General features: G+C 53.4%; 1 protein-coding gene across 3 annotated transcripts; it reads left to right on the forward strand.

Annotated features, from left to right (window-relative positions):
• Positions 1–2,395: 2,395 nt before the first annotated feature.
• P2RY2 (purinergic receptor P2Y2) lies at positions 2,396–22,298 on the forward strand. 3 transcript variants are annotated; one of them, XM_025357491.1, is made up of 3 exons: positions 2,396–2,530; positions 13,734–13,922; positions 20,083–21,872. In XM_025357491.1, the coding sequence occupies exon 3, from the start codon at positions 20,087–20,089 to the stop codon at positions 21,218–21,220; it is 1,134 nt and encodes a 377-aa protein (XP_025213276.1). In that variant the 5' UTR covers positions 2,396–2,530; positions 13,734–13,922; positions 20,083–20,086; the 3' UTR covers positions 21,221–21,872. The 3 variants fall into 3 exon arrangements, with proteins under 3 accessions (XP_025213276.1, XP_025213278.1, XP_025213275.1); XM_025357493.1 differs by having other exon boundaries at positions 2,397–2,530; positions 19,949–22,298; XM_025357490.1 differs by lacking the exon at positions 2,396–2,530 and adding an exon at positions 2,550–2,746.
• Positions 22,299–22,786: the final 488 nt, after the last annotated feature.

Consider the following 22,786-nt stretch of genomic DNA (forward strand, 5'->3'; position numbering starts at 1 on the left):
GCTTGGTTCCAGGGAGACTCCCTCGATGCTATTCCAGCCTTTCAGATGAGCCTGTTGTGTGATGCTGGCTGTGTCTCAATTTCCGGTTTGATCAATGGTTTTACATTATTTCAGCCACAAAATCTTCTATGTGTTTACAACAAATTCTTGCCAAGAAATATAAATAAATAAAAATACAAAAGCAAAGGTGCTCAAGTTGAAATGGGATGGGGGTTCCCCAGGCAGCCCCAGGTAAGCGGGACTCTGTTGGGAGATTCGAAGCCTGCAGGACTTGATGACCTCTAAAACCCAGCGATGGGAGTGCCTGGGGAGGACGTCAGGAGACGAGACTTCTAGCCCCTCATTACATGGGATACTAACCCCTTGAGCCCAGACAGCTTGGGATGATGAATAAAACCATGAAAAAAAGAATTTAAGGATAGGGTGCTGGGGCTTATGCCTATAATCCCAGCACTTTGGGAGGCCAAGGCAGGAGGATTGCTTGGACCCAGGAGTTTGAGACCAGCCTGGTCAACACAGGGAGACCCCATCTCTACAAAAAAATTTAAAAATTAGTCCGGCATGGTGGCATGTGCCTGTAGTCTCAGCTACTTGGGAGGCTGAGGTAGGAGGATCCCTTGGGCCTGGGAAGTAGAGACTGTAGTGTGCTGTGATCATGCCACTGCACTCTGGCCTGGGTGACAGAGCAAGGCCCTTTCTCAAAAAACTTAAGACAGGCCAGCAAGTGAGATATTAGTATTACTCCCTTTTGCAAAAGAGGAAACTCAGGCTCAGAGATGAGTCATGGGACAGGTGAGGCAAGACTGGAATCTAAACCCAAGGCTATGGGGTTCAAGGACTAGACCCCTTCCTCTGCTCCTAAGGCCTCACTAAGCCACCTGTGTGGTAGCTGAAATGCCATATGTCTCAGGGATGCAGTTTCCTCAACTGTAAAGTAAGGGAATTGGGCCAGAGCAGGGGCAGAGCCCTGGGCAGGCCACCAACCAGATTTGCCCGCTGAAGGCGAAGGTCGAGGCTGGGTCCTCAACTTTGCGTCATAGAAACTCGTTTCTCCTGGGCTAAATGGCCATGACAGTATAAGGTTTGAAGTTTTGGAAGAGGGGAGAGAAAGAAGGGGTTGGCTGGAGTTCCAGTGCCTAAAGGGTCTTCCCCATACTGGAACCTGAAGGCCTAGGCCCTATAACTTGGGCTATGAGGATACTTAGGTCCCTGGAAGGTGCCTGGCCCAGCTTAGACAATAGGCAGAGGAGGCTGGACAAGGGGCCTTTGTGTCTCCCAAGCAAAGGTCCCAGCGGGACTGCAGAGGCGGCTCTGCCCCTCTGGGCTGCGTGTCCACTCTGTTCCTCCTCCCGGTGGGGCTGCAGCCAGCACCCTTCATGGCAGCCAGGCCCAGTCAGCTGATATGGATCCCAAGAGGGCCCAAGGCCCCAAGGGCCCTGGGCAAGTTCCTTGGCTACAGGAAGAGGCCTCCTCTGCACTTGTCCAGCCACCCGAGTGATTGACTCCACTTCACAGGAAAGGAGACCCTGAGAGAGAATGGAACTGGGTCAAGGTCTCCCAGAGTCGGTGCTGAAGCTGGGTAGGAACCTACATTCCTGATTCCTAGACCAGAAAAGAGAGAGAGGGGGGCGCTCATTCGTTCATCCATTCACACCTTCAAGGATTGAGCACCTGGGACAGCAGCAGGAAGAAGGTAGACCTGGTTCCCGCCCTCGGGAGCTCACAGTCTCCGAACGAGTCAGACACGCAGCCCGACCAGGGAAGGCCATTAGAGTGGGGTGGACGTGGACGGCAGAGAAGAGAGTTAAAGCAGCTCAAGATAACGGGCCAGAGAGAGTGGGAAGTTCAGGGAGCTGCTGGTAAGACTAAGGCAGGGAAAGTAGGGAGCACGGAAGAGGTGGGATCCTGAGTACCCTGCTTTCCTTCCCAGGGTAATGAGGAGAGGCATCCCCTACCCCCACTTTCAAGCAAAGGAGGTGCGTCCTCGGCCTGGGGTTTCAAGCAGGTCTCTCCGAGCAGGTCCCTTCCTGGCCAGCCGGGCTGGGGCGGGGCGGAACAGGGGTAGGGTGGCGCGGCGGCTGGGCGCAAAGGTCCAGCAGTGGGCCACGCAGGCGCCGGGCTGACCTGGCAAAACTTTGGCGTCTCTGAAAACCTCTGCTCACCCGCTCCCTTCTAGCGTGAGGGAGCCGGGCGGCCTCCTTCTGGCCCGGCAGTGGGACCGTCGCCGACCGCCCCTCCCATTGCAGCACCGGTACAGACGCGCTGACCCCGCGGCCGTGTCGCTGGGCGGCGTCCCGGAGCGGGTGGCGAGGTATCTACCCGGGCGGGTTGAGGGCGGTGCCAGGGTTGGTCAAAGGTCCGCCCCGCCCCCTGCCTGGCCCCGCTTCGGGGGTGGGGAACAGCGCAGGGAGGTGGGTAGCTGGGCTCCCAGGCACGTGGGTCTCTGCGGCGGCGGCTGGACGCAGGCACTGGCACCCGGGAGCCGCGGCGACGGCACGCCGGGCGGAGAAGCGCAGCGCAGGGGCGAGAGGTGCGGTGCCTGGAGGGAACAGGGCGCTTGGAGAGGCCCGGGGAAGCGGCGGGCGCTGGCGCAGGTGCCGACTGGGCGCGGGGCAGGGGAGGGCGCTGTGGAGCGGCTGTCGCCCCGGGGCACCGTTGCGAGCCGGCGTGTAGCGCATAACTGGGCGTCTTGAACGCGCCTGTGGGTCCGTGGTTGAACTTTGTCTCCACGGGAGCGTCGGTCTCGGTGAGTGTAGACGGGCACCCCGTTGCGAGGAGACTGTGCGCGAAGTCTGCGTGTTAGCGGGTGAGTGTGTGCGCCCCTCGGGGCGACTGGCCCAGCCTGCGGAACTTGTCTGTGTGCGCTCGGATGTGAGCGTCCCCGTGGCATGGGGCGGTGGGCGGTGCCCAGAGACATGAACCCCTGAAGATCCCCTGCCCCCTGTCCTGCCCCCTGTCCTGCCCCCAGGGTCACTCTGGGTGGCCGCCTACCGCTGGTAAGGTTGAGGGGGCAGTTGCAGGGAGTGGGCAGGGGAGGAGGGAGTGGGGAGGAAGGACAGTAAAGCCTCTGTCTCAGGACTTTAAATCTGGCAAATGCCGTGGTAGGAAGGGTCAGTCAGGAGAAAGGCGATACCCCACCCCGCAACCCGAAGGCTGCCAGTGGCCCTCTTGGGGTCCTCCAGGAGTGCAGCCCAAGGGTCAGGGACTGCTGGAGACGAGCACTGCCAGCTCGGGATCTGTGGGGTCCATGGCTGCTGTTCCTTTCAGCATGGCATCGCCAGCTTCCCCGGGACCACAGCCTGATCTGCCTGGTTTGTTTTGGATCTAAGCTGAAATGATGATGAGTTTTGAGGATCTGGATGAGGACCCAGGCAAGTTTATTACCTGCTGGTGGAAGTGGGAGGAAGAAGATTCTCTGTGCAGACAGGTCCACAAGAGAGCTCTGGAGACTCAGAGATCTATGTTCCAATCCTGTCTTGGCCACTGTGTGGTCTGAGCAAGCCGTCCTTTCTCTGAGCCTCGGTGGCCTCGTCTGTAAGAAGGGACTAATGATACGGGATTTGAGGGCTGTTGAGGAGCTGATGAGTGTGTCATGTTCAGTACCAGTGTCCCCCCATGGGCAGGCTCACAGCTTAGGGATGGGAAGTCAGTCCCTGGAGGGAGCCTGCCAAAACCAGAATCCCACATGTGCCCCTCCCTAGGGCACAAGCCTTCCACAGGACCAAGCCTGAGCCCTGTAGCCTGGGACTTAAGGTCTCTGATAACTGGGGCCTGCCGGCCTTTCCAGCCACCTCTCGCGCCTGATTCTTCACCATGCAGCAGCTGTCTGGAGTCTCTCATTTCTTGCCTCGGGCCTGTTGCATATTCTACACTCCCTGCCTGATAAGCCTCCTGCTCGCACCTTCCTCAACTGGAGAACTACCCAGACTTGGGACCCAGCTCAGATGGCCCCTCCTCTGGAAAGCTTTCCTTGATCCCCACAGCAGGGTTGGAGCCTCTTCTAGGCCCCTACAGTCCTGGTGCTGACAGCCCTGGTCCCACCTGGACCATCATGATCTATGTCTGTCTCCTCCTTTCCTCTTCTCAGGTCTAGGGGGTCCTGGAGGGCAGAAACTGGGTCTGACTCATTTCTGTGTTGCCAGCATCCCGCACAGGGCTGAGCTGAACTAAGAGAGCAGCAGCAGCCCCCATCCCCTGTTTCTGGCCCCAGCTTCTCCAGTAAAGGCCTGGCTGCAGGTGAGCTCCATGTCACTCCAAAGAATGGCAAACCAGAATATGGTTATCAAAGTGGGTGGCACAGTTTGCCAGAACAGTGTGATCTGGGACACTGCAGGACCTAGAGTACCCAGGCTAAAGACCTGGATTTTATCCTGAAGGCAATAAGGAGCCATGGAAATTTATGAGCAGAGGAGTTTCATGGTCAGGTGGCATTTCAGAAAGAGCTCTCTGGCTGCAGGATGGAGAATGGATCAAGTAGTGCCAAGTGCAGGAAGGTCAGGGCATTTGTGATGTCAACACTAGAACTGTTCCAGGAGTTGTTTAAACCCTAATTGAGTCCTTGCCCGTTGGCCAGACACTTTTCCCTGAGCCTTCAGATGCTCCTGCTGAGGAATTTGGGGACCTGCAATTGATCTCATTCCAGCTCTGCTCCCAGCTTGTTGGATGACCAGTTCCTGCCCTGCTAGGCTCTAAAAGGAGGCCAGAACAAGTAAGATCCTGCATGGGAGAGTATGTGTGTGGGGAGGCCCTGGCACAAAAGGTTTGTCAGTCTTTCTCCTTTTCTCCCTGTCTTGGGCTTTCTTGGAGTCTGGTCAGGGGGTTAGGTATCCCAGTGGGTAACCCTCAGAAATGACTACCAAACTTGGGCTGTGTAGTGAGGCTGTGGCTCCTCTGTTTGTCTCCCTCCTGCCCTGGATGCATAAGGCTCTAAGAATGTGTGAGGGTATCACCAGGGCCTCATGAGTGACCCCATGAGAGCTTTGACTTAATGGCTATAGTCTTTAGAGAGGCCATTGTCCCTCTCTAGGTGTCAGTTCTGCCATCTGTAAATTGAGAATGGTGATCCTTGCTTTTTGAGGGCAAAGTTGCTACGAGGATTAAGATAGTGACCAGGGAAGAGCTTTATAAACCTTAAACTGCAGTGCTTGGAGAAGGAATGTGACACTCATAGATTTAAATTCATTTTGAAGACTGTAAGAGAACATGGGTGCAATAGCAAGGGGTTGTGCTGGTTATTGAAATTTAATTACTGAATGCCTTCCTCCCCTACCCGCTCTGCAGAGATGGCTTCACTAGTAATGATTTACAATCCATTTTGTCTTCCTATAGACCTGTGAGGCAGGAATTGAATCTCCATTTTGCAGATCAGGAAATAGAGGCATGGATTGTATCTTGCCCAGGGTCACCAAGCTGAGGTGAAACCTGGGGCTCCAGTCCATCTGCCAGCTTAGCCCTCCCGATCTGAGACAGAGCCCTGTGGGGTCGGGCCTGGTCCTCTGGCTTCCAGGCTGAGAGCAGTTTGAGTTCTGCCCTGGGAACCTGTGTTTGGGGCTTTCTTGTGGCCAGATTACCCAACTGCTGATAAGATAATGCCTGCCCAGACCTGCCCACAGGACCAGAGATGCCTTGTCGATCTGGTGAGGGGAGTGGGGGTTGCCCCTCAAGCCTTCTGTCCAAACTGCCTCTCCCCAGACTGCTTTGTGTAGGCCTGCTTGGTATACCCTCTGGGCCACACCTTCCTCTTGGTTGCCCTTGGGTCCTCAGGCCTGTCCTGTCCTTATTACTGGGCCCTGATAGGAGTAGGCTGGCTGTGTGGGCCACTGTGACCTCTGTACTTATCCAGAGGCCAGTTGTAGGACTACGCTCAGCCATCCCTGCTTTCTCTCTCTGTCCCCATCACCCAGGTTGGGCTCAGGGCAGGTGCCAGTGGGTATGTGGGAAATGAGTGGCAAGGTGGGAGTAGGCATGGAGTAGAAGGGGGGGCTTTTCTCCATGGAGCGCCACAGTTGGTTCTGGAGCAGAGGAGTTCCTCCACCCCCATCACCCCATCTCTTAGGCCTGAGTCATTCCTGGTCCAAGATGAGTAGCAGGAGTTTCTGGTAGGAGGGTGAGCAGCCTGGGCCCCGAGGAACAACTCCTTGGCCCTCTGCCCTGGTACCTTGTCCCTCTCATTTTAGCTCCTGGGTGAGAGGCCTGGGTGCTGGAGTGAGGGAAAGGGACCTCCCTCAGGCTTCTGGGGCTCACGTGGCCTTTCCCTCCCCAGGTCTGAGGAGAGCCTCTGGGTGTGGACCTGGCTTCCTGGTGAATGCCCCAGCCCTGGCTTGTAGGAGGGGGACTTCTGCCATGGCTGGGCTGTCGCAGGAAATCTAGGGCCAAGGGACCTGCTCCTCTCACAGCGCCACCATATTGTCGTCTCCTCCTTGGTCTCCCTCCCTGCGGACTCCCTGTCCCATCTACCTTCCATGTGGCACCATTTTTGTAAAGGTCGACTCTGACCATGTCCTTCCCCTCTTAAGCCTTCCATGGCTCCTCACTGTCCTCAGAATAGAAGCCAAGCTCTTCGGCCTGGCATTTGAGCCTTTTCATGTGAATTCCTCAGGCTCCCACACATTCCATGCCACCTCACCCTCCACAGCAGCCATGTAAGACCTCCCGGCCTTTCCCAGCAGGTCACGCTTTCATCCACCAAGTCTTTGCTCATGCCTCTCCTGCCTTCAGAGCCCTCCTCCCTCTTTGCCCACCTGACAAACTCCTAATCATCTATCAGTTTCCAGCTCAGATGACCCCTCCTCTGCAGAAGCGCTCCCTGATCACCTCCCCCAGGCCAGGTAGGAGTTGCTGTGTGCTCCATAACCCCTGGGCTTGCCTTGTATGGTTTATTCACCCAAGTGGATTTGGTCCCTGTCTGTGTCTTTTTCCCCAGCCTGACTGGGTACTCCTCAAAGGTCCTGCAGAGTGCGATCTGAGTCTGAGTTCCCGAGGTCCCTCTGAGGCCGGGTGCACCAGAGCATTGGCAAGTGTTTGCTGGGACTTTGTGGTTCCTGGGAATGTGATTTAAGATTTCTTACTCTGAATCCAGACTCCTGTGGCTCTGAGAATCTCAAAAGCAAAGGCTATCAGGAGCAACAAGTAATAGAATTGAAGAAACACTGAGCCCACACCCAAACCAGAGGAACCAGAGCCTCTTGGAATTAGACTGTGAGAACCAGGGAACTCAGAATCCTGGAGGCACCTGAAGGGGCCATCTCAGAATCACAGGCTCATGTGGTTCCTGGTCGATGCTTTCATCCCCCTTTCCACCTTGGATTCTCCATCCACCTTCTTTCCTCCCAAGCTGGACCCTTCCTGCTCCTCCTCAAATCTTATCACAGTTCCCCTTCCAGGGACCTTGCCTGACTGCTCTGACCATGACCTCTGTCCCTCTGCTGGGGACACCTGGGAGGGCCTACCTACCGAGCAGTGTCGTGGGCTCCTGAATTTCAGTGTCTCCCTGTTGTGACAGGCAGACACAGCCTCCACATTAGGACAGTTCATGATTTGCTAGTGCCATGGTGCACCCATCTGTCCCCTTGTCTTATTCCTCATGGGCTGTCCCATGCAGCAGTGATTCTCCCCATCTGACCACTGAAGAACCTGAGGCTCTGAGAGGGGGGCTGACTTCACCAAGACTGCACAACACAGGCGGCTCCAAGTTAGAGACTGAACTCAGGGTTCTTGCCTCTTGAATCTGGAGGCATTTGGCTGTGATAGGTTGGGGTGGTCACCAGGATGTTGTGGTTCTGAGCCTGTTTAATCTAGCAGCATGTCTCTGTAGTCCTGTTCTGGGCTGTGCTGGGATCCAGGTGAGATGGGTGGTTTGGGGTCCTGCTCTGGGTTGGAGGTAAGGTGGTCAAACCCACACTGACAATAATTAGAACACCAGACCTTGAGTAAGTCCCTTCCTCTTTAGAGGTCTTGGCTTTCCGATCTGTAAGCCTGGCTGATCTGAGATTTACCCACTCAGATGCTGCTCTGAGCTCAGCCCTGGTGAGTGGCCTCCACAGCCAGGATCCTAGGGGGGTTCCCAAGAAGGAGAGAGCATCTGGAAGGGGGTAGAGAGCCCAAGGGCCGTGTGAAGGGGAGGTCTTACACCACAACGGCACCGGCTGATAGCATCTGAGGTTACCCCTTAGCCATTTCCTCAGACCAGCTTTGGTGCTCCCGGTGCAGAAGCAGGTCAGGCAAGGCAGGGGGCCTGCTGGCCTTCAGCCCCTTGAAGGACATTGAGGAGGGGCTAGGGTGACTTCTAAGCTCCTCAGCTTGTGCACTCCAGCCTTGCCCTCTCCACTCCCCTCAAGCCACCAAGATGAAGAGCAGTTCCTCAAACGTGTCATGTCATCTCTTGTTCATCCTCACTCTGCTCCTCCTGTCTCTCCAACCACCTGACTCCTCATCTTCCAAAATGCAAGTCAGGTGCCCTCTCCTCCAGGAAGCCTTCCCTCATCACTCTTCCAATCCTGTTGGGGGCCTCCTTGGCTTCCTCCAGGCCTGATCACCTCGTGTTATCATCGCCTATTTCTGAGTGTGCCTCCCCTGATCTTGACAGTGAATTCCTTGAGATCTGACCTACCTCAGAGTCCCCAGGTGCCCTGCCCAGCGATGGGCATAGATGTGACAACCTTTGTGAAGGGTGAGTGAGTGAAAGAGTATGGTGGCTATCTGGCTTCTGCTGGGGAATCCCTGGACTGCCTTCCCCCTGAGGACAGCCTTCAGTGTGGGAGACCTGATCTGTGGTTATTCTGGTTGTGACCTTCCTGTAGCCCATAATTCCTGCAAAGCTTCCTGCCCTTCTTGTCTTCCTGAGATACCCCCACCCTCCATGCCTTCTTTACCTGCTGAAATATTCTCTCTTACTATTTCATAAAATGAGCCTAAATCATCTAACCAGCTCAACAACCTTCTGAGGCAGGTACTGTTCTGATATTGAGAGGAAACTGAGTTCTGGGTTTTGGAGTTAAGAGACTTGTCTTACCGCTGGGAAGAGCAGAACTGGGATTTCCCACCTGCCTAGTGCCCTCTCTTGCCCCTTAATGAGGTTCTGGGACTAGGTTCTCTGTTTTCCCTCACAGCACCCCACCCCTGGTGGAGATAGGCAGCAGGGGTCTCCACAGAGGTGACAGGACATTCTCCTCTACCAGACTAGACAGGGTCTGCCACCAGCCAAGGAGGCACATTCCAGAGCCACTCTAGTGGAGGAGCTGGAATGTCATCCAACCACCCTGGAAATTCCACAGTGCCCTGGGAGCTACCCAGCTCCTCCTTCTGACTTTGGCCTCACTAGCCTAGAACCACAAAGAGAAAGACCCAGATTGGGTTAGGAGCAGGACCAGATCAGGGGGTTAGAGGTCTGCACGTTAGGCTTGGCTCTGCCCTTGGCTCACTGGTGACCTTGGGTGAGACCTTGAGCTACCCCTTTCTGGATTTAGTTTTTCTTTTTTTTATTTTTTTAAAACTATACTTTAAGTTCTAGGGTACATGTGCACGACCTGCAGGTTTGTTACGTATGTATACATGTGCCATGTTGGTGTGCTGCACCCATTAACTCGCCATTTACATTAGGTATATCTCCTAATGCTATCCCTCTCCCCTCCCCCCATCCTATGACAGGCCCCGGTGTGTGGTGTTCCCCACCCTCTGTCCAAGTGTTCTCATTGTTCAGTTCACACCTATGAGTGAGAAAATGTGGTGTTTGGTTTTCTGTCGTTTCTATAGTTTGCTCAGAATGATGTTTTCCAGCTTCATCCATGTCCCTACAAAGGACATGAACTCTTCCTTTTTTTATGGCTGCATAATATTCCATGGTGTATATGTGCCACATTTTCTTAATCCAGTCTCTCATTGGTGGACAGTTGGGTTGGATCCAAGTCTTTGCTATTGTGAATAGTGCCACAATAAACATATGTGTGCATGTGTCTTTATAGCAGCATGATTTATAATCCTTTGGGTATATACCCAGTAATGGGATGGCTGGACCAAATGGTATTTCTAGTTCTAGATCCTTGAGGAATCGCCACACTGTCTTCCACAATGGTTGAACTAGTTTACAGTCCCACCAACAGTGTAAAAGTGTTCCTATTTCTCAACATCCTCTCCAGCACCTGTTGTTTCCTGACTTTTTAATGATTGCCATTCTAACTGGTGTGAGATGGTATCTCATTGTGGTTTCGATATGCATTTCTCTGATGGCTGGTAATGATGAGCATTTTTTCATATGTCTGTTGCTGCATAAATGTCTTCTTTTGAGAAGTGTCTGTTCATATCCTTTGCCCACTTTTTGATGGGGTTGTTTGATTTTTTTCTTGTAAATTTGTTTAAGTTCTTGGTAGATTCTGGATATTTGTCAGATGGGTAGATTGCAAAAATTGTCAGATTTTTGTCAGATGGGTAGATTGCAAAAATTTTCTCCCACTCTGTAGGTTGCCTATTCACTCTAATGGTAGGTTCTTTTGCTGTGCAGAAGCTCTTTAGTTTAATTAGATGCCATTTCCCAATTTTGGCTTCTGTTGACGTTGCATTTGGTGTTTTAGACATGAAGTCCTTGCCTATGCCTATGTCCTGAATGGTATTGCCTACATTTTCTTCCAGGGATTTTATGGTTTTAGGTCTGACATTTAAGTCTTTAATCCATCTTGAATTAATTTTTGTATAAAGTGTAAGGAAGGGATCCAGTTTCAGCTTTCTACATATGGCTAGCCAGTTTTACCAGTCCCATTTATTAAATAGGGAGTCCTTTCTCCATTTCTTGTTTTTGTCAGGTTTGTCAAAGATCACATGGTTGTGGATGTGTGGTATTATTTCTGAGGGCTCTATTCTGTTCTATTGGTCTGTATCTCTGTTTTGGTACCAGTACCATGCTGTTTTGATTACTGTAGCCTTGTAGTATAGTTTGAAGTCAGGTAGTGTGATGCCTCCACCTTTGTTCTTTTGGCTTAGGATTGTCTTGGCAATGCAGGCTCCTTTTTGGTTCCATATGAACTTTAAAGTAGTTTTTTCCACTTCTGTGAAGAAAGTCATTGGTTGCTTGATGGGGATGGCATTGAATCTATAAATTACCTTGGGCTCTATGTCTGGCCTTAGTTTTTCTACCTGTGAGATGGATGCAATAACCACCATGACCTCCTCACACAAAGGAAGTACTGAAAAGTACTGAAAAGAGTAAATCCTGGGCCCTGCCACTCTTCTGGCAGAGAACTGAGCAGACAGGCAGAGAGCTGTGGGGCCAAAAAGGGATGGTCAGGCAGCTTCCTGGGAGAGGGCCTGGGGCTTGCAGAGTGGGAGGTAGTGGTCAGGGGCACAGCCTCTGAAGTCGGACAACCCAGAGTGGCTATGCCGTTTGCTAGCTTTGTGAGCTGTGAGGTTATTTAGCCTCTCTGAGTCTCTCAGGATTCAACGAGAAGAGGTATATGAAGTTACCTAACACAGAACTTGGCACAGGGACAGCACTAAACTCTTGTGGTGATATAGGTGTTAGATGATAAGGGAGGCTGTCTCTGAGCAACAATATGACCATGGGACTGCTTTTGTTGTGCCTGAGACAGGAATATGAGGGCAAGGGCAGAGAGGATGGGTTTTCTGGAGCGATGGCAGGGACCAGATCAGCCAGGGCCTGAGTGCCAGGTTGAGGAGCTGGGACAGTCGCCTGAGGGCACTAGGGAGCCACGAACATGACTCAACAATATGTGGTTGGATTTGTGTTTTAGGAAACCACATGACCGCAGTGTGAAAGGTGGACAGACAGGGCAGGGGTGGAGGCACGGAGGCCAGTGAGGAGGCTGGTGCTGTGGACTGCGGAAAAACAGGCCTCAGGCTGCAGTGTGGGGACCATGTGGTGCATGTCCGAGGAATTTCACTGGTTGAACTAACAGGACTTGGTGAGTGGTGGGCTTCTAGCAGGGTGGAGAAGAGGGAGGTTTTCCAGGCTGTATCAGAGGTTTGAAACCTGGAAAGATGGTGGGGGCCCTTCTCAGAAATGAGAACCACTTGGAGAAAGTGATATTCTCCACTTTAGCCTGTTGAGTCAAGGCATTTTCTAAGGAGGAGGAGTTAGGGCGTGCACCTGGGTGCAGCAGGGTGAAAAGGTTGACGTTCCCTCACCTTGTCATAGTCTCTAGAGTAGATCAGCGGGGAGCTACCAGCCCACCGGCCTTGTCAGTCTGAGACCACCGGGCAAGGTGCACTCAGTAAGCAGTGGCCCAGAGGCACTTCCCATGAACACCCCTGCCCTATCCCCAAGGTATTCTTGCAGTGTCCCCATCTCCTCTCCCACATCCCCCCACCCTTGTACTGCACTTCCAGCTTGGGGACCTTGGCTCAGCTGTCACAGGCCCACTCCTCCATCCTAGGGAAATGAAGATGGAAAAAGAAAAACTCAGGAGTTGCATGTTCTATTTCTCCTTTGAGGCATCTGAGGTGCTGGTGGAGGGTGAGACCTGCCCACACAGAGGGTCCCCTCCACCAGGCAACTGTCCCCTCCCTGAAACCCTGTGCTTGGTGTGCACAAGGGGCTCCAAGGTGAGATAAAAACCACAGCCAGAATTCGGGAGGGCTGGGCTCTAGTCTTGGTTCTGTCCCTGACTTACTGTGAGGCTTGGGCCTGTTTCCTCCTCTGTGAAAGAGGGTTTCGCACAGGAGATTTCATACACACACACACACACACACACACACACACACACACACATACTTTGAGTTCTGGGTTACATGTTCAGAACGTGCAGTTTTGTTATATAGGTATACACATGCCCTGGTGGTTTGCTGTACCCATCAACCTGTCACCTACATTACGTATTTCTCCTAATGTTATCCCTCCCCTAGCCCTGCAACCCCAACAGGCCCCGGTGTGTGATGTTCCCCTCCCTGTGTCCATGTGTTCTCATTGTTCAACTCCCACTTATAGGTGAGAACATGCAGTGTTTAGTTTTCTGATCTTGTGATAGTTTGCTGAGAATTATGGATTCCAGCTTCCTCCATGTCCCTGCAAAGGACATGAACTCATTCTTTTTTATGGCTGCATAGTATTCCATGGTGTATATATGGCACAGGAGATTTCTAAATGCAGTTTTAGGCCCTGATGGTCTAGACTCTGTGTGTGTATGTGTGTGTGTGTGCATCTGTATGTGTCCACTGCATGTACACCTGAGTGTGACTCTGCATGCCTTTGTGTATCTATGTGTCTTGGTGTGTCTGTGCCAGTGTGTGTTCAGGTGTGGCATATGTGTGTTTATAACACCTATGGAGGAATGCTTAGAGGTAGGAGTGGGGAGGAAGGGGGTCTCTAGAAAGACGTAGCTTAGGCAAAAGTGTGTTGGCAGAAGGAGAATACAATGCACCTTGGGCAAAGAGGGTATTGACTTTTCCTACTATGGGGCCAAAGCACAGAACCAGGACCGAGGGAAGGGACACTGGAGGCTTGGAGGCTTGGCTCAGCTGTACGGGACATGGGGGAGACTTTCCTCCAGGCAGGGCCACCACTCTATGAAAGGCAGCCTGGGGAAAGGGGCTGTGAATAACCCATTCCTGGAACACATGAGCTGCAGTTTGGGTGTACAGAGGGCACTCAGACCAGGACAAACACCAGGCCACCTCTCTCCCTCCTTCTGGTTAAGGTTACCACAGAGGAGGTGGCCCTGGGGGGAATTGGCCTGGCTGGGTTTCCATGACCCTGAGACCATGCTTTCTCTACCTCCCTCTGTCTGCAGGAGCCCCTTGCGGCAACAGCACTGCCTGCCCAGAAAAATGCTGGAGGCTAGGTGTGGCCCCAGGCCTGGGGACCTGTTTTTCCTGTTTCCCGCAGAGTTCCCTGCAGCCCAGTCCAGGCGTGTGCATTCATGAGTGAGGAACCTGAGCAGGCACTGAGCATCCTGACCTGGAGAGCGGGGGCTGGTCAGGTACGTGTGTAGAGGGGGCAGGTGCGCTGGCTGGGAGGTGAGGGCGGGTGCATGTGCTGTTGTGCCTGTGTCTGCCCTGAACTGGCTTAGATCAAGGGGATCCGAAGGCAGGTGCCCTGCTCTGCTCCCTCATCCCAGGCTGTGATGAATTCAGGCTTTGAAGTCAGATAGCTTTGGGTGTCAAGTCTAATTTTTCCAATGCCTGGCAGTGTGACCTTGTACGAATAGCTTAACCTCTATGGCAATATCTACCAAGGGGTGGGGATGGGGGATGACGATGCTGTGTGAAAGCTGCTCAGCCCAGGTCTGGCCCCTACAAAGCAGGGTGGGTGGAGAATCCTAATCAGACTGACCCAGGTTCTGAGCCAGATAAAAACCTGTGGCAGGTCTCAGACAGCCAACCCATCTCCAGTGCGCCCATGTCCAATCCCCTCCCGCTGGCACTTCCCTGACCTGTCCAGAGAAAGGCAGAGTCTCCTGGGCTCCTGTGGCAGTTGAAGGAGAGACAGTCTAGGGACATAAGCAGGTTTCAGGTGGGCCAGGACCCCTAGAGGGTCTGGGTTGTCCCCTGGTTACTTAGGGCCAGCAGCTAAGAAACCTTTAAGCATTCTTGTCCTTGAGAGGCCCTCAGAGAAGCAAGTAATTTGTAAGTAATTTGATCAAGGTTACAGCACTGGAGATGGGCTGCAAATCCTATTCAGGTACATCCCACAGTGGAAGTGGCTGAAGGAGGGAGGTAGTGAACTCCCTGTTTATGGGAGTGTGCAGAAGCTGCAGAGGGCTTGTGCCTGTGTGTGCCTCCTCTGGGCCCCCATAGCCTCTTGTGCTTGATTCATTCATTCATTCATTCATTCATTCATTCATTCATTCATTCTCTCGTTCCTGTAATCCTCCTGTGGTCGGGCCTCCTGCTGGATGATAGGGACAGATGGACCCAGCCTTCAAAGAGCACCTGAAATGTGTTGGGGTACAGGATGGAAGGACAAATTACCAACTGGCTGAGAAACATCCTAAGGGGTGATGGAAGGGAGAGCTTTAGAGATTAGAAGATCCTTTGGGACGTACGAAGGAGTGCAGTGTGGGTGGGTTCAGGGAAGGCTTTCCAGTGAGAAAGAACAGAATGAACACAGGCAGGGGAGCCTGGAAGGGTCCTTACAAGGCTCACATCTCCCCTCCAGACTGGGAGTTCCTTGGGGCAGGGCCAGCCAGACTGGGGTGCAACAGGGCTGGTGCGCATTGGATAGTCAGGTGGAGCCTGGGGCTCCCAGGAGCATCAGTCCCAGGGGCATCAGGATGAGGAGAGGCAGAAGGGAGACTTAAGGGAGGGGGCTGGGAAGTTGGCTGTCCCTCTAAGGCAGGGCTAGGAAAGATGTACTCACAGGTTGGTGAGCCAGCCTGTAGAACGAGAGGGTGGGCGGGGTGAGTCTGGCTCAGGGCCATGGTGATGGAGTCCCCAGCTGGCTTGGGAGGGTGGGGGCCAGGATGTCTTAAAACAGGTGGAAGGGGCAGCTCCCTTAGTTCAAGAGAGACAGGGAAGTCTCCACCCCTCATTTCAGTGTCAGAGATTCCACCGTTACGGATTAGCAGGAAACTCTTCATGCAGGGTGATGAGATGTTTATGTTGACTGTGGAGGGAGGTCAGGCCTCATCTCTGAGGCAGGAACAAAGCAATGGAGTGAAGGCGAGACTGGGCATGTGTGTCTAGATCATGGAGGAAGCCCCCTCCCTGTCCAAGTGGGTCAGAGGACCTCCCGGGGACATTTTGGGGCTGCAGTTGTCAAGGCTAGGGGATTTGACTAGTGTCTGATACTTGGGAAGGAAGGAAGGAAGGAAATGCTTGATGTCACCTGATGTTTTGTGGCAGAGCTAGACTCGAACCTCGGCTTACTGATACCCAGGTGGGGCTCTGTCCTAGGAGGGAATGTGGCTCCTCCATAGCTCCTCAGTCTCGCACAGGGGCCTCTCCTTGCTTGTCCTGCAGCTTCTGTGAGTCAGTGACTCTCAGCTGGCCTTCCAAAGCTCCAGACCTGATGGACCCAGGCTGTGCCCATCCCCACACTTGCCGTGGTTGACACTGAATTCCTCTTCCCCACCATTCCTCCATCAGGGAACAGTCTCCAGAGCCTCCCTCCCAAACATCTCTCCCCTTGCAGGGCCCCTCCCCTCACAGGGCCCAAGGCCTTCCCCTTCTTGGGTCTCAGTGTCACTCCCCTGGCCTACCACACTCACCTCTACAGCCTCCAGTCAGGACCTCCAGTCCCACCTCCACTGTGGCCAAAGGTTTCTAGAAAAGGCCACCACTAGCTGAACCTTGGCACTCATAACACCACTGTGTGCCTACTGTGTGCCAGGCTCTATTCCAGACATTTTACACAAATGACTCGACCTTCACAGCAGTCCTGTGGTGGAGATTCTAGTAACTGTCCCATTTTACAGCTGAGAAAGCAGAAGCAGTCTGGCTCCAGCGCCCAGGTTCTTAATCACTGGGTTCTCTGCACTGAGGGATAAAGAGCCGTGAGTTCAACAGGTGGAGATGAGGGCCACGAATGAATTCCAGGTAGAAGGAGCAGCAGCAACTAAGGCTGGGAGGGGAGAGTGTTAGGCACATCCAGGAAACTGCAGGTCACAGGGGTTGGGGCGGGTGAGGTTGGCAGAGGCTCAGTTATAAAAACCTCAGGTACCAGACTTGAGGTCTGGGCTTTCTCCTGAGAGAGGGTAGGAGCGGCAGGAGGATTCCAAACAGAGGAATGCTTTATTTGACAAAGGCCACTCTGGATTTTGGTGGGTGGGTGGGTGGGACTGGGGCTGGAGGAGGGAGGCCAGTGCAGTGGTTCCAGCAACAAGAGGTAGAGCCTGGAACTAAGCTGGCAGCAGGAACTGTCCTGACCCTGGGTAAGATGGGTCTCAGCCACTTGACCTGCCAGAGCCCCAGCCTCTACCTGTCTCTTCTTAACTTGGCACCACATAAGCTTCTCCTGGCCTCGTCGCCCTGGTTTTGCCCTGGCTCCTGGGGAGCCATCCGTGTCCATGGCAGGGGGAGCAAGGGTGCAGGCCCACTTGCTTCTGAGTGCACATTTGCTGACAACAGGAGACAGGGAAGATCTGGGAGTCTTGGTGGAAGAAGGGAAACTGGCCGGGCGCCGTGGCCCACACCTGTAATCCCAGTACTTTGGGAGGCTGAGGTGGGTGGATCACTTGAGGTCAGGAGTTCGAGACCATCCTGGGCAACATGGTGAAACCCCATCTCTACTAAAAAATACAAAAACATTAGCTAGGCATGGTGGCACACACCTGTAATCCCAGCTACTTGGGAGGCTGAGACATGAGAATTGCTTGAACCCAGGAGACAGAGGTTGCAGGAAGCTGAGATCATGCCACTGCATTCCAGCCTGGGCAATGGAGTGAAAATCTGTCTCAAAAAGAAAAAAACAAAAGAAAGAAAAAAAGAAGGGAAATTGAAGGATCTCTACACCCCCAGCACCCCTAATCTCAATCTCCTGGGCCTTGAACTGCCTCTGGGAAGCCAGGGCTGGAAAAGCAGCTCAGGGTCTATGGGAGTGGATGTTGCAGGCCCTGCAGAGTCCCCCAGTCCCTCAGGACTCCAGGATCTAAAATGAAGGGAATTAGTATGGGCACGATGGCTCACACCTGTAATCCCAGCACTTTGAGAGACCAAGGCAGGAAGATCACTTGAGGTCAGGAGTTCGAGAGCAGCCTGGCCAACATGATAAAACCCCATCTCTACTAAAAATACAAAAATTAGCCAGGTGTGGTAGCATGTGCCTGTAACTCCAGCTACTCGGGAGGCTGAGACAGGAGAATCGCTTGAACCTGGGAGGCAGAGGTTGCAGTGAACCGAGATCAGGCCATTGTACTCCAGCCTTGGCGAAAAAGGGGGACTCCATCTAAAAATTAAAAATTAAAAATAAATAAATAAAATAAAAATGAAGGGAATTATATGGCCCCAGTTCTCAGGATGAAGAGGACTCCACATCTCATCTGCCCTTTCCATCCTCCCAGACATACCCCGACACAGGCACAAGCCCTTCTGCATCCTCTGCTAGAGAGTCACTTGCATACTCCCATAAACAGGGAGTTCACTACCACCATCCCACAGCCACTTCCAGGGACTGGACCTGGACAGGAATTGCAACCCATCCCCAGTGGCATGACCTTGACCAAATAACTTACATGATCTGTGTCTTAGCTTCGTGATTGGAGAACTGGGGATGGTGACTTGGCCCCCAGAACACATCGTAAGGATAAAGTGAAGTAACTTTTTTTTTTTTTTTCTGAGACAGAGTCTTGCTGTGTCGCCCAGGCTGGAGTACAGTGGGGTGATTCTGGCTCACTGCAACCTCCGCCTCCTGGGCCCAGGTGATCCACCCACCTCAGCCTCCCGAGTAGCTGGGACTACAGGCGCCTGCCACCACACCTGGCTAATTTTTTGTGTGTATATTTTTAGTAGAGACAGGGTTTCTCCATGGTGGCCAGGCTGGTCTTGAACTCCTGGCTTCAAGTGATCCGCCCGCCTCAGCCTCCCAAAGTGCTGGGATTACAGGTGTGAGCCACCACGCCTGGCCTAAGTGAATAACTTTTATAAAGCAGGCTTAGTAGTAGGGTTTGAAAAATGTTAGCTCCTCCTTCCCCTTCACACTGCTAGAAAGTGCTTCTTTGTATTTTTCTCGAACTTGCCCACCCAGGACTCCTGCTATGATTTCCAACCTGCCTCCTGGGATGTTAGGCACGTCTTTGTCTTCCAGGCCGGGATGTCTGTCCCCTACCTCCCAGCTGCAAGAGAGCCCTTAACTGGTCACCTGGGTAGGGGTGAGGAGGAGAGGGAGGGGACAAGCTGCTCCCTAGGCACTCACTGTCTGTTGGATGGTCAGTCCCCATGGGTGTGTTATATGCTCAGTGGGGACAAGGTTGGGGGGGATACTGATGGTATGCAGAGAGAAACTGGATAGGCATAGAAGAAGCTGCATTTACCACACAGAAGAAGACCCGTTGGCCCCCTATCCCCATCTTCACCCCAGATTTCCCTAGACTCTTGGAGGGGGGGTTACTTCAGGGGGATTCCCTGGTAGCCTCACAGGCTCAGGGGCTGTTGATAGATATAGAAATTGCCAGAATAGAGGAAGATGAAAAAGTGAAGGAATAACTGAAGAGGGAGATCTTTGGAAATACTTGCTCAAATACCAGAACACTAGGTGTGCACCCAGAGCCTCCCACAGAGTGGGAGAACGAGCTGGAGAGAACTCTGTAATGCCTGCAGGGGGCTGTTGGATGCCCACCGGCCAGAAATGCCTCTGCAGGCAGTAGGCATTGGGTGTGAAGCAGGGTCAGCCAGCCTCAAAGGCCCCTTCCCATGAACTCAAAATTCTCAAAATTACCCGCTCTGGCACCCCCAGATCCTCAGATTCTAGGGCTCAGAATCCTACATCTAAAATTCTGATCCTGAGGTTCTAGAGAGGGGTAAGAAAACTATCCACCCCCCTCCCCCCGCCCTCCCCCCTCCCAGAGATGGGATCTTGCTATATCACCCAGGCTGGAGTGCAGTGGTGTGGCCACATCTCACTGCAGCCTCAACCTCCTGGGCTCCAGTGATCCTCCCACCTCAGCCTGCCAAGTAGCTGGGACTACAGGTGAGTGCCAGCACACCTGGCTAATTTTTAACACAAATTTTGTAGAGATGGGGTCTCACTTTGTTGCCTAGGCTGGGCTTAAGCACCTGGTTTCTGCCTTGGCCTCCCGAGTAGCTAGGATTATAGGCATGAGCCACTGCACCCAGCTTGAGCTAACTTTTTTTGAAGGTCAAATAGTGAATATTTTAGACTTCACAGGCCATATGGTCTTTATCACAACTACTCAACTCTTTGTAAACAGATGGGTACAGTTGTGTTCCAATAAAGCTGAATTTACAAAAGCAGACTGGATCTGGCTTTTGTACTATAGTTTGTCTACCCCTGTTCTCAAGTTTGACAATTGTGTGATCCTGATATTCATGGATCTCATGCATTCTCAAGGTTCCAAAGCTTGGAGGTTCCAGGTCCAGATCCAAGTCAGATGGCAACGAAAGCCCTGGTCAGGTGGCTGTGTCAGGTCCCCTAGGGGCGCTCCAGCCACAACCCTGATGGCCTCACCCCTCCCTTCCCTGCAGGGCGATGGCGGCAGACCTGGGCCCCTGGAATGGCACCATCAATGGCACCTGGGATGGGGATGAGCTGGGCTACAGGTGCCGCTTCAACGAGGACTTCAAGTACGTGCTGCTGCCTGTGTCCTACGGCGTGGTGTGTGTGCTTGGGCTGTGTCTGAACGCCGTGGCGCTCTACATCTTCTTGTGCCGCCTCAAGACCTGGAATGCGTCCACCACGTACATGTTCCACCTGGCTGTGTCTGATGCACTGTATGCAGCCTCCTTGCCGCTGCTGGTCTATTACTACGCCCGCGGCGACCACTGGCCCTTTAGCACCGTGCTCTGCAAGCTGGTGCGCTTCCTCTTCTACACCAATCTTTACTGCAGCATCCTCTTCCTCACCTGCATCAGCGTGCACCGGTGTCTGGGCGTCTTACGCCCTCTGCGCTCCCTGCGCTGGGGCCAGGCCCGCTACGCTCGCCGGGTGGCCGGGGCCGTGTGGGTGTTGGTGCTGGCCTGCCAGGCCCCTGTGCTCTACTTTGTCACCACCAGCGCACGTGGGGGCCGCGTGACCTGCCACGACACCTCGGCGCCCGATCTCTTCAGCCGCTTCGTGGCCTACAGCTCAGTCATGCTGGGCCTGCTCTTCGCGGTGCCCTTTGCCATCATCCTTGTCTGTTACATGCTCATGGCTCGGCGGCTGCTAAAGCCGGCCTACGGGACCTCGGGCGGCCTGCCTAGGGCCAAGCGCAAGTCCGTGCGCACCATCGCCATAGTGCTGGCTGTCTTTGCCCTCTGCTTCCTGCCCTTCCATGTCACCCGCACCCTCTACTACTCCTTCCGCTCGCTGGACCTCAGCTGCCACACCCTCAACGCCATCAACATGGCCTACAAGATCACCCGGCCGCTGGCCAGTGCTAACAGTTGCCTTGACCCGGTGCTCTACTTCCTCGCTGGGCAGAGGCTTGTACGCTTTGCCCGAGATGCCAAGCCACCCACTGACCCCAGCCCTGCCACCCCGGCTCGCCGCAGGCTGGGCCTGCGCAGATCCGACAGAACTGACATGCAGAGGATAGAAGATGTGTTACGCAGCAGTGAGGACTCTAGGCGGACAGAGTCCACACCGGCTGGTAGCGAGAACACTAAAGACATTAGGCTGTAGGAGCAGAACACTTCAGCCTGCGCAGGTTTATATTGGGAAGCTGCAGGGACCAGGGCGTGTGCAGATTGTACGGTCTCCCCAGATATGGACCATCAGTGACTCATGCTGGATGACCAAGGAAGCCATGACCCCATGCTCCGTCATTTAACAGGGGCTCAGGATATTCGCTCTGTGGTCCAGCGTCAACTGTTCCCATAACCCCTAGTCACCGTTTGTGTGTATGAATTGGGGGAATTCAGTTTCAAGAAAGGCGAGAGTTAAGGTCAATGACACCCCTGGCCTGACTCTCACGCAAGTAGCTGGCTGTACTGCCAAGGTACCTAGGTTGGAGTCTAGCCTAATCAAGTCAAATGGAGAAACAGGCCCAGAGAGGAAAGTGGCTTACCAAGGTCACGTACCAGTCTGTAGCTGAGCTACCTGGGGTGGCGGCCAAGTCACAGGTTGGCCAGAAAACCCTGGTAAGTAATGAGGGCTGAGTTTGCACAGTGGTCTGGAATGGACTGGGTGCCACAGTGGACTCAGCTCTAAGGAGTACCCCCAGCCCAAGAGATGAACATCTGGGGACTAATGTCATAGACCCATCTGGAGGCTCCCATGGGCTAGGAGCCAGTGTGAGGCTGTAACTTATACTAAAGGTTGTGTTGCCTGCTGAGCTGTACCTTATTGTGTGCTTGGGGGATGAGGATATGGTGGGGAAGCTTTCACCAGCCACACAAGGGTCCTTTCTCCAACCCATTCCCTTCTGCCACCTACCTTCTCACTAGCTGTCTCAGGAGTAGTCTCCTTTCAGGGATCCTCTCTCTAGACCCCAGATCCTCTCTCTAGACCCCACTTTAAAGCCAGTTGGCTTCTGTGCCTGACTCTGTGCTGAGCACAGAGAGAAGTCAAGTGCAGTCCCAGTCCTTGAGATTTCCCAGTTTAGGTGATGGCCAGTCATGTGCTGATAAATGTTAAACCATTTAACTGGAGCTCTGATTTAACTGGGAACCCCTTCTTTGTAGAACTGCCCAGTTTCATGATGCAAAAACTCTTATGGCCGAATTCAAACTATAAACATGATGTCCGCTTCCTTGTAAAATTCCTGAAAATTTAACAATTGGTTCTTGGAAGCAGGTACAAGTCACTCTAGCACACCACTGGATAATGCCAAGTGGATGGGGCTGTGAGCCAGGGGGTCAGGGAAGGGTTCCTGGAGTGGGAGACTCCTGAGTTGTAGCTTCTGAGAAAAGCAGCTCACCAGAAGAAAATCCACATGCAGGATGCATCCCAGGCAAAGACATGGGGCAAGAGGGCAGGGTGTGCAGGAGCCATAAGCAGGCTGGACAGCTGGCTCCAGGCTCAAGGCAGGGTTGGGGCTGGGTCACAAGGAGGCCAAGTTAGGGCTCCCTCCTTGCCCTGACCCTAAGGCTTCCTTTGCATTGTGGGTAAATATGAAAGAGACTCACTCCTCCTCCTGTCCATCCTCTGCCTTCTGGGAAAATCCCAGAATGGCAGGGTGTTGCTCAGGCTGGGTCAGGACTTAGCATGGGGGAGATGGGTTTCACCTATGATAGGTTCTGGGTCTAG

The sequence above is a fragment of the Theropithecus gelada genome, chromosome 14 (genome assembly GCF_003255815.1).
Source record: "Theropithecus gelada isolate Dixy chromosome 14, Tgel_1.0, whole genome shotgun sequence".
NCBI lineage: Eukaryota > Metazoa > Chordata > Mammalia > Primates > Cercopithecidae > Theropithecus > Theropithecus gelada.